Below are 16249 nucleotides of genomic sequence, written 5' to 3'. Positions count from 1 at the left end.
GAGCTTCTTTCAGTTTCCCAAGGCTTTGGCCCATCCTCCACTGCTTTTCCATGAGCAGAGAGCTGGAAAGGAAGTGCAATAACCAGGACATGAACTGGCACCCGTATGGTATGCCAGTGCTTGCAGGTGGAGGATTATCTAGTTGAATCATCATACCAGCCTCATTCTGAATAAAAATGTAAAAGAAAACTAAACTTGAATTTTAAAGCTATTTCAAAACAGACATGGCTCAAGTATGAGCTACAATTTTCCCTGACAAACAGAAATATTATAATTTACAGGGTACACTTTGTCCTACTCTATGAAGGTATAATAAAAGGCTCATGTAAAAAATGAATTCATGAATTAGTAATGTGAATTTTTCGTGAACTTTTCAACATAGTTGAAAGGGAACACTAGAAAACTGAGTTGGAGCCAGAGGCTGGAAGTCTGAATTGGTTGGCCTCGAAATTGAATTTTCATGTGGTTGACAAAAAGCAGCCCTCAGATGCCCAGTAGTCACTCACCAACCACTGCTGTTAGTCTCCGTCCAATTCTGCCTACACCCAGAAAGAACTTCCCTCTGTGAAGGCAGAGAGGAATGGGGCCCGCCCTGGTTTTGAGCTCTGTGGGAGCTATGTCCTTGGATTCTCATCTTATCTGGTCTCCTTTTCTCCTCCAGCTGCACTTATGACTCATACCACAAAAGAGCTTTCACAAGTTCATCTCTCACTGCTGGGTTCCCATTTTGCTTGTCACTGATACGTGTATGTGCTATTGATAAATGAAGGAACTTCAACAAGTTTATGGAACATGGGATGTGAAGGCTCTGCCTTTTCTGTGAATCCTTTAAAGACCTCACAGGCGTGGATACAATTACATACCAGCCATTAGTCCTTAGTGATGTCTTCTTGTAGAAGGGAGGACATTTGAAAATGATTGTTGGAATAGCTGCAACTTCCGAAAACAGCAAGGAATCCCAGGGGCTTTTGATTAGAACATCTGATGCCAAGGGGAAAAAATGTTCCACCTCCTCTGTCCACAGCTGACTCCTGATCAAAGAGGAAAAGATCCACCCTCTCCTTTAAGTGGGCTTTCTCTGGGACTCTCATCTCTGGGCATGGATGTCCCTCAGCAGCCCTCCACAGGGACAGTGGGGCAAGTTCAGGACCTGAACTGGTTCTTCCAAGCTGCTCATGGAAGCCAAGGACTAGAACATGTTTCCAATCCTACTTATTGTGAAAGTCAGCTTTATGAGCAGCAGATACTGCTGGTTTGATAGAGATTGTGGAAGCAACTATTCTCTAATTCAGTTGCTTCTGTTTGGGATTTTAAACACCTGGCCTTTCAGTCACCCAATCAGCATTCATTTACTTACTCTTTCTTGGAGTCAATTCTATTTTTCAAATTATACGTCCCAAGTTTGCTGACTCTCACTGTTCCTGGACCCATAAACTTTGCTCTGGAGACTATCCCTGTGTGTGTGTGTGTGTGTGTGTGTGTGTGTGTAGATTTTCTTTACTTAATATTTATCTATTTATTTGAAAGGTGGTGTGACAGAAAAAGAGATTGTTCCAAACACTGGTTCACTCCTCAAGTAACTGCCAATAGCCAGGTGTGTGACAGGTCACAGCCAGGAGCCCAGCACTCCATTTGGGTCCCCCAGTTGGGAAGCCAGCATTGCAGGCACCAATTTAATGCATTATACCACCACAGTACCAGCCCTTCTCCCACGGTTTCATTATTAATGACTCTAACAATCATGAGAAAGACACCTTTCTCTTCAAACCTAAGCACTTAGTCCAGCAAGAGGCTCGTGTATAGTACATGTTCAATAAATATTGCATGAATGAATAAATCACTCTAGGAAATCTGCTTTTGCTTTGGGATCATCAATATCAAAGTGGAGAGAAAATCGAACAATGGCATCTACCACCTGTGGTCTTCTTGGGTGCCTTCCCAGGCAGCCATGTGTTTTTCCAATGATCTTCAGCCAATGGCTCTCTTTACAGAGTTGCCCTAGGGCCCTTGGCTTCTAGTCTTTTCATCCTGCCAAAGACCCAGAACTGCCTGGAGTTCGCTCACCACCATCCACCCAGCCCAAGCAGCCTGAGCCAATGATTGGTGAAGGTTGAAGTCTGAAGCCCTGCACCTTGCCAAGAGTTTGGTCACGCTGAAGTAATGTTTACCTTCCTTGGCAGCAGCAGAGGGAGGATAAGACTTTACCCAAAATCATATTCTTGTATTACCTTTCTGTTCTCTTACTAAAAACACATTTTAATCTAATAAAGTATTTCCTCATAAAACCCTAACTCAGTTTCTGTTCTGAGGAACCCAACCTGAGAACAGCGAAGGGGCCTCCTGATATTTGTCTTTCCATGTCTGCACAGGCACTATCAACCTCCTTGGGGAGGAAAAGTACCTGTTCCGCACACGATGTAAAACTTCTCATTCTCTCACTTGTCTCTTCTTCCTCAGTTCCTTCACTTCAAAGCCTTCAGTTCCTTCTTTCCTTAATTTAAAATTTTCCATGCAAAGTCACTGAGTTTTATTAGACTATTCTTTCTGCCTAAGGTATTAGGATTGTTTCAGAAGAATTCAATAGCTCATTTTATGCTGCTAGAAATGTATTGACTATTGTCAAGGACTTTAAGCTTGCCAACGCTTGTGCCCCATTGCCACTGTGCTCTGCAGTGGAACAGACTGTCTGTTTAATTTAATATTCTAGAGAGTTTTCCAGCTGACTGGCCACAAGAACAAATCTACACATACTGCCAGTTGTGAGAGTCATCTGATGAGAATAGTAAGTGTCAATGAGAATGACTGTCAAGTGTTAACTGTGTTGAGTAAGTAACCAACCCAAGTCTAATTAGTGGCCAAAAAAGATATTCCAGTGCTGTCAGGACATTAAACTCCCATCTCTGCTTCCCCCACCATTACTGGAAATACCGATGATCATTGGGACCTGTGAATGGGACTAAACAGAGAGTAATGGTATTTCTGAAACTGATACTGTCACTGCAAAGAAAGGAGAGACCCAATTGCTTTTGTAAACCCGAAAGCCTTCTTCAGGAAGAAAAAAAGTTGGGAAAAAAAGGAGTGGTTACAAAAATGGAAAATGGCCATGGATATTTTAGAATGACCTATATCCCAAATTGAGCTAGATATTAGTATCTATCTTAAGGAGATTATAATCTTCAAAAAGAGACTTCAAAACGCAAATTGATTTCTTACAAGTCCACTGTAGATACCTCCCCCGATTAGAGACAGAAGGAAAGAGTTCCTTCCAAAGGTTCAAAACTAAGGTTGCTCCAGGAATATCTGTCTTTTTCTCCCTTCTCTGAAGGGTGGGTTGGTTTAAATATTTTAAGCAGGGTAATTTTTTAAATTTTTCAATTAGCTTCAAAATATAAGATATTAAACCTTGGCTTATAGGCATTCATTTCCCCAGAATTGAACGTAGCTATCGGTTGATTGATTTATCAAGAAATACAGTACCTAGAGCTCTTACAGAAGTAAATGAGCTCATCTCAAGGAATAGATGGCTGACAGCTGGATTTCTCTCCCCAGAGACTCTTTTTACAATCGGAAGAATGCACCGTGACAAATGCAGCATTTCCAAAGGAAATATATTCTGAAAAGTTCTTTCAACACAGAGTAACTTGGCAGGAAAAATGGTAGAGGAATATCCATGGGGACATGTATAAGGTAGCACCTTTAAGAGAAAATAATCTAACTTATTCTTTCAGGGTCGTGATGATTTCTAAACTTGATTTACCATCAGATTTCCTTGCAGAACCTGTTGAAAGTATAGCTCCCCTGAGCCCATCCCAGGGATTCTGAATGAGTGTGTCTGAGTTTGAGCCCCAGAATTTATTTCTAATAAGGTCCTTGGGGATTTTCTCAAATCCGAGTTTGAGAATCACGTTCCAAAAAGAAGCCTATGAGTTGCTGTGGACTGTTCCCTGGAGAAAGCTCGCCTATGATGGGACAGAGAAAAGCAAAACATTACCTATGGATATATCCAAAGCTGCGCTGTTTTCACACAATCCTTGTATCTCACAGGAGAGCTCATGAAATTAGAAATTATCCTGAAGGGCTGTTTAGAAAAGCAATTTTTCAGAATAGTTAAAAAAGCAGGAGGAGGAGGAGAACTGCAAAATGAAGACTAGAAAGAAAGTTGACTTTTTGGAAGTGTAAGTAATTGATTCTGTAAATAAGAGCTGGAAGTAATAAACTCAGGATCTTACTGTAAATAAGGAATCAACAGAGTAAATAAAAGAATAATTTTAAACATATTGTGAAACTTGAATAATTGCATATTTATTAAAGTGGGATTATAGGCATTCAATTTCCAGGTGTTTCTAATGTATTCATGGCTTCATTCACTATTTACCTATTGTCTTATTTAACTTTATACTGATTCACACAACACATTAAGCAGATATTCCATCTGCAAGGTCAGTGTGTAATAAGGTTTAATAAAGTTTGAGCGGTGGAAGAAAAGACATAATGAGCGACCTCCAATATTCTTTGATTTTTTTTTCTGCAACTGAGAATGATGAACTGATTAATATTTCCATGCCAATTCCCCAGGAAACAAAGGTGCATCCAGATAAAGCACTTAATTTGCCCAGGGGCACAAATCAGATAAATCTCAATTAAAATTCAGACAGCAGAGCTCCTACACTTGTACTTTTAGTGGTCTGTTCACTGCACAGCAGTGAGGTTTTCGAATGACATTTTCTGCACAGTGTGTGGCCCCTAAAGGAGCCATTAGACATGAGGCATCTCTGGAAGCCCACAATTCCAGCTACACTGGCTGCTCCTGTGTCCGCACACAGGCTCCAGGTTCAGGCCCAGACTTTTTTTTTTTTAAGATTTATTTATTTTGTATTGGAAAGCTAGATATACATAGAGGAGAAGAGACAGAGGAAGATCTTCCATCCGATGGTTCACTCCCCAAGTGGCCGCAATGGCCAGAGCTGAGCCCAACTGAAGCCAGGAGCCAGGAGCTTCTTTCAGGTCTCCCAAATGGGTGCAGGGTCCCAAGGCCTCAGGCTGCCCTTAACTGCTTTCCCAGGCAACAAGCAGGGAGCTGGATGGGAAGCCGGGTTGCCAGGATTAAAACCAGTGCCCATGTGTGATCCCATCACATGCAAGGCGAGGACCCAGACTTCTGCTCACCTGAACCAGCCACCATGCTCTAGGATACCTGTGAGCCTTCATAACCACCCTGCAAAGGTGAGGCTTGGAAAATACCAAGATCTGATCTTTTCCAATGGTGATTCTTGGCAGTGGACCAAACCTGAGTCCAGGGAGGATCAAAATCTACAAATCACTCCCAGGTCAAACCAGTTTCTAACTAATCCTGAGGTTTCTTAAGCCTTTGACACATTCTCAAGGCACACCTGCGGTTGAGTAGAAAGAAAACCAGCTCAGCTTTCAATAAAGAACATCCAGCAAGTTGCTCATGCTCTGTGGCGCTTCTGAGTAGACCAGGAACAGTAGCCTTGGGATTCTTCAGGGTTTTCTCAGGGCATTTGATCTTACCATGTTCCAGCATGGACCTCCACCAAATCAGCATTTTGTCTTGGGAGAATGTTTCCTTCCTATCTTTATAACCAGTGATGATATTTCAGAAAAGTTTGTTTAAGTGGAATTAAAAGATGAATTTACCTTCATTGAACAAAAAAATTGAATTTGTGCATGTGAAGATTCTACAAAAAAAGTTCATGAAAAATATTTATTTTGGGGGGAAAAGGCCAAGGCATATATTTTAAAAGTATTTGTGCCAAAACAAACATCTTTTCATTTCATTTTTCAGTAGACATTTTAGAATATGCTGACACATTTGTCCAAACATGTAAACCCACAGACCTACCACACCTGTATGCAATGCAACATGCCCTGCTTCCAGTGACAGCACGTTTTCTCTGCTGGCACCGGGGGATGCTGTACAGGCCACACAGCCACACGCTAATTCGAAATAATCTCTTCTGCTTCTATAGTCAGGCTCTCATGAGCATTACCTGACTCTGAGATTGGTTGCACGAGACCCCAGGCCTCTGTGACATGCACAGCTACTCTATGTCACTCTTGGCCATTTGTCATCTCTCTTAAACATTTTCCTTCTTTAGCCACTCAGACGCTGTATCTCCTGTGTATGTGTGATACCTTCCACTTTCACACATTCACATCAAAGCCAAATGACAGGCCTCGGGTGAATCCTCACGTATCCTGCTTGTGAATATATCTTCAGCTATTTATCATCTATCTCTGCTTGTCCCTCTAACCCTAACAACTCTAGCTCTACCTATCTGTGTTTAATCCATAAGTTTCTTCTCCTTGGGCCCTTTCAAAGTTTCTTAAGTATCAGGTGAAACCATAAACAAATGAGAAATATTTTGTTGTATTCAAACTTTGCCTATTCACTTAAATCCAATATTTGACTTTTAAGGAAGCTTGACTGCTTCAACTTTCCTGCCCTTGGTTAGCTTGCCCTCCTAAGAGGGTCCCACAATATTTGGAAATATACTCACAATCTCTTCTGTGTATTGAGATTCTTTTTGTAGTTTAATCCTAACTTTTATAGCCCCAGACATTCCCACACCCTCACTATAAAACAAGGAACAAAACTTACTTTGTATTCTATTGGAATGACTGTATTTTATACTTCTGCTTATTTTTGTTCATAGTTCTGCTCTTTGTAATGAATGGAAAAGAGATGTTCAGAGACAACAAAGCAAACATGCATCAACAAAATATCCCAGGGATTATATTTTTTATTCAACCATGCCACAGTTGCTTGATGAGCCCTTAATCATGGCCTCAGGCATGGTGCACAGCATGGAGATGAGAAGACGCAGGAATGGTGCCTAGCCTCAAAGTGTGCACTCTTCAGTTGAAGTGGGTTGGGGTGTAGGTGCCACTGAAGATGAATGTGATCAGTGTAATGAGAGTGCTAATTAAAATGAGCTCCCTCCTGCTTATCATGTCAGATGGCATTCCATTTCAATTGAATATATGAAGGTAACATAAGATTACTGAGAGCCGAAAGAGGGAACATGTGAGCAAAGGAATTAATGTGGGAAAGTAAGTACTGAATGCTAGGAATAATGACAAGTTTAGCTTGCTGAAGTACAAAATTCCAAAGTGGAATTGTCTGAAGTGAGGTCAGCCATGGCCAGGGGAAAAGGAGTGAATGCTTTAACAAGCAATGCATGCTTCTGTTTGGTGCATAAGTTAGGACATGAAAGTGTTTTGACTAGGCACATGACATCACCAGATTTGAGCAACAAAATTCATAAAGGAAAAGTGGAGAAGTTCATCAAGGGAGGCCTCAGTCAGAGAGGCCTGCAAGAGAGGTTCTGCATGAGAGACCCTGCCAGAGACAGGAACTGATGGCATGAGGAAGAGGTGGAACACTTCATTGCCCTCGATGTGTGTGGTTGCAAAACTGACCGCAGAGAGTCACCACTTTGAGTTTGTAACACAATATGAATGTGGTCCCTACGGTTGTGTAGTGCAAAAGATATTCAAAACAGGTAACACCTCTCTACAAGACAGGCACTCTATCCACAACTTTCAGCTCAACAGTTTCCATGGTCAACAGTGAGCAACCCTTATCACAGTCAGGGACTCATCAGATTATTCATGGAGCAGACACACTAAGGGAAGAAAATTGGGAGGAGACAGTGAGCAATATGGCTGGGTAAGTCTGTCTGAATCCATGAGTGCTCTGCTTTTCTTTTAAAGTTTTGTTTATTTATCTGAAAGGCAGAATTACAGAGAGAAGGAGAGACAGACAGGGAGAGAACTTGTGTCTACTAGCTCACTTTCCCAACAGCCACAACAGTCAAGGCTGTGTAATGCAAAGGCAGAAGCAAAGAGCTTCAGCTGAGCCTCCCATGTGAGTGCAGGGACACATGTACTTGGGCCATTTTCTGCTGCTTTTCCAAGCACACCAGCTGGACTGGGATCAGAAGTGGAAAAACCAGCACTTGGACCGCAAGCAATATGGGATGTCAGCATCAGAAGTCATGGCTTACCTGCTATGCCACAACTTCAGCCTCTATAAATGCTTTTCATTCATGCATACACAAGATCCTATAGTGTTCCCCACTCTATTTATAGTGGATTGGCTCATTTTATTATCAGAATCCCACTAGTTACACAGAATAAAAGCACTTTGATTTCGAAGTCAAAAGACCTATGTCTCAGACTCAATTCACCCACTTTTTAAGAATGTGACCTTGAGGAATTAGTTTCCTTTTAACTTCAGTCACATGGAGGGTTGTATAAATATCATGCAGAAAACAAACGAAGCTAACGGAGTCAAGGCAAGATGGTGTAAAGTGGTCCAAGAAGGCTGCTTGGAGACGTGAGCTATAATAGGAAGAAGCAATGAGCCTCAGGGTGGATTCACACAGGGCAGAGGGCAGATCTTATCTTCTTGAGGAGGAGTGAACTCAGTGTGTCTGGGAAGGCCAGAGTGGCTTACCCCTAAGGTCCTTTCAACAGCTCCAGGACAGTTGTGTTTTGTTATTTGTGAGTTCATTCAGCTTTGAAGAAATTCACAGCATTGATAAAGTTTCAAAGGTCATTTTAATTAGTCCAAAGAAATTGAAAGGCCAGGAAAAGTGCTGTGTAGTAGCAGTTTTCAAATTGCTTTTACACAGGGAAGTGAACATACTTCAAAGCCAAGAGAGAACCAGTACGACCCTGAGAAGCTACACAAGCCTGGGGCTAGCCACATGCAAGTAACGATAGACGTTTCTGCAGTCGGAAACCAGAGCTTCATCTCATCATAAGACTCATGGGGCTCTGGCTTTATGATTTTATTCCCTCCACTGTTGGGGTTTACCTTTTCTGTGATTGATAGTCAAATTCAGGCTAACTTCTATGAATAATTGAAACCTCTTTCTAGCAAGAATTTCACTCATGGTGGCCATTGCTTTGCTTCTCTCTTGTTTCTCAGAGCTGTAAACTTCATTTGAGTAAGAGAACCCCATAGGCATGTGGCACAGCAGGGAATTCACAAATACAGGACCTGTGTCTGAGTCCAGCTACCCAATATGCTAGCTGTGTGTCCTCGATCACTTACTGAATCTTTGTAAGGGGATGGCACCTCATCAGAAACAGGAAGGTAGTGGTTCCCACCCTGCCTTTCACCTAAGATTACTCTGAGATAAATGCAGGTATGAAAGCATTTTGCAAACTGTAACATCCAGTGTATGAAACAAAGAATAATAGCTCCTGTGATGTTGGGAAGCGTCTGGAACTTTGTAAAGATACTATTTGAATTCTGTGTTATTGGAACAGACCCTGCTGCTTAGTCAAAGAAGTGAAACACCTCATTGTAAAAAGAAGGGAAAGAGAAAAATTGATTTTAGAATAAGAGGATTATTGATTTGATTTGCCTCTTTCTGTACAGAATAATTTATTATAGCATGAACTACATACAAGGCTCTGAATAAATAATCACATTTTGCAGTCATCATGTCAGCAAGTGTGCATATGTGCACTTCCAGGAATGCCTAAGGACACAGATGGAGTGGACATATTTCTCTCCTCAGATCATTATATATTTTGCGATGAGAGCCCAGACTTGGGGTGCTTCTTTGTGAATCAGAGTTCGGTACGTTAGGCTGAACACTTAAGGGACCTTCTCAAACGCTTTGAATTATGAAATTATGTCCTCTTCTCCTCCAAGATACACGTAGAAAAATTTCTTCATAGTAGGTAGATGAGCACAGATTTAGGGTACTTTCCCATGTTCTTTGACTCAAAAATTCCAAATCCTCTTTTAAAGAAAGAGCACACATCAGAAACACTCCGCCAGCTGTCAACGTTAAGGTTAGGATCCTTCAGGCTCTCGTCCACACTGGAAGTCTCCTTCCAAGGCATGAAGCAGTCAAATCTATAGGCTCACACTGTGGAATTTCACAGCACTGGAAGCTCTTGTCCCAACCCTCTTCTCACCTCATTCCAGTGTTGGTCTGATATTCTGGGTGGGCAGAAGTAGCCAATGGTCCACAGCACATTTCAAAACCCTAATGCCTGGCAGTTGGAGCCTGAAAGAAACCTTGCCGTCTACACTTCCTTCTCTAACCGGCCTTGCACTCATCATTCAAACCCCCAGTGCATATCCAGATCTGGTGGTCACCAGTCACAACCTCCCTCCTCGCTGGGTGTTGAGGAAGTAGTCTCCATGGCAGCCTGTGGTCCTTTCCTCTTACTCCTTACCTACTCGTCCTGATTATGCCTTCTCAGGCAAGCCAGGCCCTTCTTTCCCATGATAGCCCTTCAAGTATTTGAGCACTTTCTTCATAATCCCCTGACTCTCCTCTTTTCCAGGCTTTCCTTTTTCTGTTTCTTCACTTACTGACTTTAACATGTAGTCAGTCCCAAGAAGACAGCCTCATAATGAATCTCTTGGCAAAGATTTTAGAGCTGCTTGGAGTTCTTTGTTCCTGCAGCATCAGTTGTTTTTTAATTACTGAGGATAGAAGCTTTTAAGACCAGAGATTCAGCCTGGCATTCTCAGAATGGCAAGTGAGAAACTCAGGATGCTTTTGGTTTTAGCACACCTCCAGCCCAGGCCTAGAAGGATGCCTGGCTTTCATTTGAACAGAGGCCCTGTTACCAGTGCAGGGCTGCATCCTTCCCCCTGATGAATAAGATTCCATTCTTCCTTCCACCATGAGACCACATTGAATGCCATATCCACCTGGAGCCTTGTAATCAAGAGGTGTTTACAAGCAATGTGAGATTTGCTCAGTAGATCTGTGTTTGATTACTGGGTTTGCTCTTAGCCTCTGACTCTCAGTTATCTCTTTTATATCATGGGAGGTTAAACCCTTCTTTGTTGAATCATGGCAAAATTATGCAGCTCACGTGTGTGTGGAGATAACGGCACTCAGCAAGGAACTCAGCAGGCCACACTAGGAACACTACTCTTGCTCCTGACTATGTGATACACCATCTCCAACTTACCCCTTCCCACAATCCTCTGTGTTTACAAAATGAGAAAAACTATCACTTTTAGAAAAAGGCAATTGGAGCTACTGTATCATGCTAAGGTTAGCTTTGGAAAAAGATATTTCATTCTGTACCAAGAAATACAATGATCCCGCATCCTTGTAACACAGAAACATCCTCTTATCTTATTTTAAAATCAGGAGCAACCAGGTGCCCTGGTGGCTGGAGATACTGTGTTCCAAGAATCAGTTACAATTGTGGAACTCTGCAGAATGCTGGAAGGCTCAGAAGGGGGAAAGAAGGCTCGCCGATGTTGCTGGCACGCAACAATGCCAACCCGGATCAGCATGTTTACCTCTGCCCACAATATTCACCTGGGATTTCACTTTTATAAGAAAATCTGCTTTAGCTTTGAAAGAACATCTAGAGCAGTTCTCCTAAAATTCAGGTTGTCCATTGAATTAACAGAAACAAGAATGTGGTCTGTGCAGAAGGAGTCCAATATAACCAAATTGTAATGATAATAAATAGCGAAATTTTAGTTTTCTGGAAACTGAAGCCTCAAACTTTAGAAATATGTAGTCTATGTGAAGACTTAGATCAATGGAAATATATAATGTTTCTGAAAAAGAATACATCAGCGCTTTGAAAACTCCTCAGGATGGGCGTGTGAAAAGAGGGGCTCCCAAAACATGGCAATTCAGAGCGGAGGAAGGGGTTAGTGGGAAGCACTTGTGCTCTTTGATAAACTCCTTTGCTTTCATGCTCAAGACTGTAATTCAGACAATGACATCATTTGTGGGGCTTGTTACAAAATGCAAGTGAAGCGACCCACCCAAAATTAATTTCAGCATGGAAACACAGTATTAAACGCAAATGTGTGAAGTCCTTCCAGGCACAAGGCCCTGCATGTGCCCAGAAAGCCCTACATGTGGAGAGCTACACTTCCTACTTCTAATTAGCCAAATCATTGGCTGATGAGATGGGAGTGGGGAATAAATACATGAGATGAGACCAGGAGGCACCCTCTGAGGTTGATCCAGCCCTTTCCTTCCGCTGCCACAGTAAACTTGAAGTCCTTGTGCTGGTACAACCTTCAGTCCTCATCATTCTGAGAATGCCCGGACCAAAGAAGAAATTCTGGTTTGTTAAGATACTGAGTTCTTTGTCATCACAGAACCAGGCTGAGCTGATCCTGAGTCATATGGAGAGAGGCTGGAAGTCAAATGTGAAGGGAAGAGTTCCAAATCTGAAAATTACCATGACAGCAAGAAGGCAGGGAGAGTTGGTGTAGAGTGCCGTGTGTCAGTTTTTCCATCAATGAAGCAAGATCGTGAAAATGATCTTTAACATATTACAACTCTAAGAGTCTACACAGTACTGCTTCCCCTCAACTTTTCTGAAAAAAAAGAAAGAAAGAAAGAAAGCATTATGCTAAGAACAAATGCTCTCCCCTATTCACCTGCTAATCTATTGCCCCACTGCAATCCACAGTCCATTCTTTTGCATAGAAACTGTCGACACTTTCAGAAGCCAAGAGGAAAGGACCCTTTTGGGTCAAGGTTCTTCTCTGTAGAACGTATTTTGTCAAACAGACTTTGTCACCATGATTTGACAGGTATCCGAAAAATTGATATTCTGAGAGTCTTCTTGTTTTAAAGAATCATCAAAAATGGTCCCTTTTTTCTTTGTTTCTCTATGATATAAACTTGGATGTCACCTTTCCTTTAGAATTGCTCCTCATTGCTTTCGAACACAGGATTGCTGTAAGATACTCCCCTGCCACACCCTGGCATGTCAGAGAAGAAGGTTTGGTTTAGCGGCGGCCAACTGGGGTCATTTGCCAACTCCCTCTGCCATATCCGATACTGGTTGCTTGATTTGTAACCAAAATGCCTTTTGATTGACATCCACAGGGCTCGGTTTTCAATAATGGCCTCCTGCAAAATAAAAGAGTTACTGTTTACAACTCAAGGTCAAGTGCTTTGATGCTATGGGCACTCCACATTCCAGAAGGCACCACGGCAATGGCTGCTTTGATCCAGCCTGACAAGATCTTGGGCCAAGAGCAAATCTGTAAAAGTAAAATGTGAAAGTGCAATGTAGAAGTAACAATAACATAAGGTTGTCATTTAAAATACACAGTTAAAAGTAAAAACAACATGAAGTTGCTGTTGTCCAAGCTCACCATTGTTTTGAGGAAATGGGCCATAACTAGGACAGGAACAATGTGATTTAACTTGTTTTGCCCTTGCTTCTGTAAAATGCTTTTGCAAAAGAGTTATTAGAGAAGGGCCCACAGAATGAGATATTAATCGTTAAAGGAGTGAGCCCCATGTACCAGGAACTTCTGTGATTAACTCCCCCCTTGTACCCGGAACTTTTGTAATTAACTGGAGTCCCATCAAACACACATCCAATATCTGGGAATGAGTTGTCCAGGAAATGAATTCTGTATTGAACTCGGTATAAATAAACCTATGTGATCAATCTTTTATAAAATTCTGCATATATGCTCTTCCAGGCCACACTCTGGTAAGGAGTGTCGGTCTTGGCGGGTCAGTCAGTTACCTTGCCGCTCATTGTAATAACACTTTGTTGTAACTGTTACTGATGTATGTAAAATTGTGTTTTAATGGTCAAGTAGATGCAACAAATCAAAGAAGGCTTCATGAGACAGAATTGGCCTTCTTTTTTCTTAGAAAATAACTCTTGTGGGCGAAGAAAGAAATATATCATTGTAAGAATCCGGAACCATAATTTCAAGTAGTTTGTCTTAGATTTATTTTGATTCTCATATTTAAGTTAAATCGAAAATATTCGGTTCTAGATTTCTCCTTATATCCTTTGTCCATATCTGATTTCACAGAAAATAGCTGTTAACTTATTTAACACCAAATGCAACTGACCTTTTAGTGCCACATGTATGAAATGCCTTTGCACACTCTGGCACATCATTGCACAGTTATGACTACAGGTCCATGAAATTGGAACATAGGACACAGTGTTAGAACTGGGCAGATCTGGATTCATCCTGCAGCCCTGTCTGTGAGGAGTCAGTTGGGCTAGGCAGCAGTTAGGGTCTCCAGCCTTGGTAAGTTACTTTCTAAATATAAAACCTGGCTTTGCCCCATTTATTACCCTTTCAGGAACTCCTCCATAACTTCATTCCTCCTGTCCCCTTGAGGCAGAACAAAGAGACAGAATCAACACAGCAATGCCATCACTTAGGTTGTAATCTACACAAAAGCAAGAAGACATTAGCAACCCCCATCTCCAAGTTACATCAGGGAGATGGTGCCTGAGATTTCAGCTGATCAGAATGGGAGGAGGAGGCAACCAGACACATCCTTATGATGTTCTTTTTGTTCTGAACAAATTGCCAGACATTGTTGCTCAAGGCAAATGAGTTCCCCCTTTTTTTCTCTCTCTCTATCCTTGGTCTCCCTCCCTGAGATGGTAAGTAACACACCACTTCTATCATTTCCTTGGGTCTTTTCCTCCCTTGGAGCTCCCTCCTGTCACTATGACAAGAGTCTTCTTTCTCACTCTTTCTTAAATAAACCTTGCCTTACACACTAAAGTTGTCCACATGAACATTCTTTCATGTCGTAAGGAGTCAGATAGGCTAATACATTTAGGGTCTCTGGGCCCTGGTGAAGTTACCTTCCTAGATGTAAAATCTTGATTCTCCCCATTGCTTATGCTTTCCAGAGCCCCTTGTCTGTAACTTCATCCCTGTCCCCTTGAGGGAGAACAAAGAGACTGGATCAGTTCCTATGTCTTAGCTTGCTGTTTCCACAAAAGCAAGGAGACACAGCCTAAAGCAATCCCCATCTCAGAATCACTATCAGGGAGATGGTGCCTAAGATTTCAGCTTATCGGGATGGAAGCCGCCAGACACACCTTTATGATGTCCATTCTGTCCTGAGCAAGGTGCCAGACATTGTTGAATGATTTTTTTCCCCTGCCATTCAGTGACTCACTTTGTTCCCCCTTCCCTGAGATGCTGCATAAAAGACACCATTTCCTCCACTGGCTCAGGTCTTTCCTTCCTTGGAGCCCCCTTCCTGCTGCTATAGCAGGAGACCTCTCTATCACTTTCTTAAATAAATTTTGCTTTGCACACTAAAGTTGTCTGTGTTGTGCCGGTTTCTGAAATCCCCAGATAATCATCAAGTCTGAAGCCGGTGCTAAGGCATAAAAGTGGTTTATTCGAACTAACCTAGGTCTCCCAGCCACCTCCCCCAGCCCAGCATGGCAGGGCGGGGGAGGGGCAGCCGTTGCAGGATCCGCAGCAAGCCCGTGAGCCAGAGAGAGAGAAAGGAAAAAGACCCCGAGAGCCCAAGCTCCCCAGTTTTTATACATTTCAGGCTATTAATTATACAGTCATGATCTAGCAGGCTTCTATTGGTGGGTTTGAAACTAGCGACTTTCAAAAAGTACAAATCAATGAGCTATAGGGTGGTGGATCTTATCAAACACCAGGTACCTCCTTCCTGAGGAGTGGTCTGCCTACGTGACCTGCCAGGTGTCCTGCTGGGTGTCAGGCCTAGAATCCACACAGCCCCCAGCCAAGCCATCAAGGTGGGATCACAAAGGGCAGAAAACTTCCAGGCTCTTCATTCCCCCCTCTTTCTAGTAACTAATCAAATCTTTGAGTCAATAACACACTTAGTAATACAATTAACAATGTACAAGCCTCGTTGAAAATACTGACATTTAAGAATTTTTTTAGTGTTAAGATGTTACATGTGTACAACACAGTTCTGTCAGGAACCGGAGACCCTAACTGCCTATCATCCTATCTGGCTCCTATATTTCTAGACAGAGGACTAGACCCCAACAGTTTAGGGAAAGGGGACGTCGTCGTCCGCTCTTGACTACTTCCTGCTGACAGGGGGGCGCAGTTGAGTAACAGCAGCAGTTGGGGGGGGTCTATCTAACGGTTCCCGATAGAAGGCAGAAGTCATCAGGTGTTCGATGTACAGCCTGGCACTTGAAAGGCCCTTCTTTGTTGAAGTCTAGATATCAAAACATAACATAATTATAATTTTTTCCAACTTAGTAGGTCGTGAGTTCAGTTAGAAACTTTAGTTTGAATACTTGAGTTCTAGAGCTTAGATGCAAAAGAATTGTTAGGTTTTAACCTTTGTTTCAGCAAATAATATTTCAGTGGAACACATGAAACTCCCCCTGAGCTGCATAAATAGTTGACCTAGATCAATCAGAAGGCAAAGTAACAATGCAAGGATTAGCATGCAGCATTAGGATATAAGTCCATCAC

The 16249-nt window shown here is 42.2% G+C and overlaps 1 protein-coding gene across 2 annotated transcripts in view; it reads right to left on the bottom strand.

The window, feature by feature from the left end:
• Positions 1-12523: 12523 nt before the first annotated feature.
• Positions 12524-16249, bottom strand: part of ATP13A4 (ATPase 13A4) — a 119120-nt gene continuing 115394 nt past the window's right edge. For both annotated transcript variants that reach the window (XM_058662107.1, XM_058662108.1), the window contains exon 30: positions 12524-12902. In XM_058662107.1, the coding sequence (XP_058518090.1) occupies positions 12690-12902 (213 nt within the window). In that variant the 3' untranslated portion in view covers positions 12524-12689. The remainder of the gene's footprint in view (positions 12903-16249) is intronic.

This window comes from Ochotona princeps, chromosome 3 (genome assembly GCF_030435755.1).
Source record: "Ochotona princeps isolate mOchPri1 chromosome 3, mOchPri1.hap1, whole genome shotgun sequence".
Classification (NCBI taxonomy): domain Eukaryota; kingdom Metazoa; phylum Chordata; class Mammalia; order Lagomorpha; family Ochotonidae; genus Ochotona; species Ochotona princeps.
This window is presented reverse-complemented; position numbering and strand designations above follow the sequence as displayed.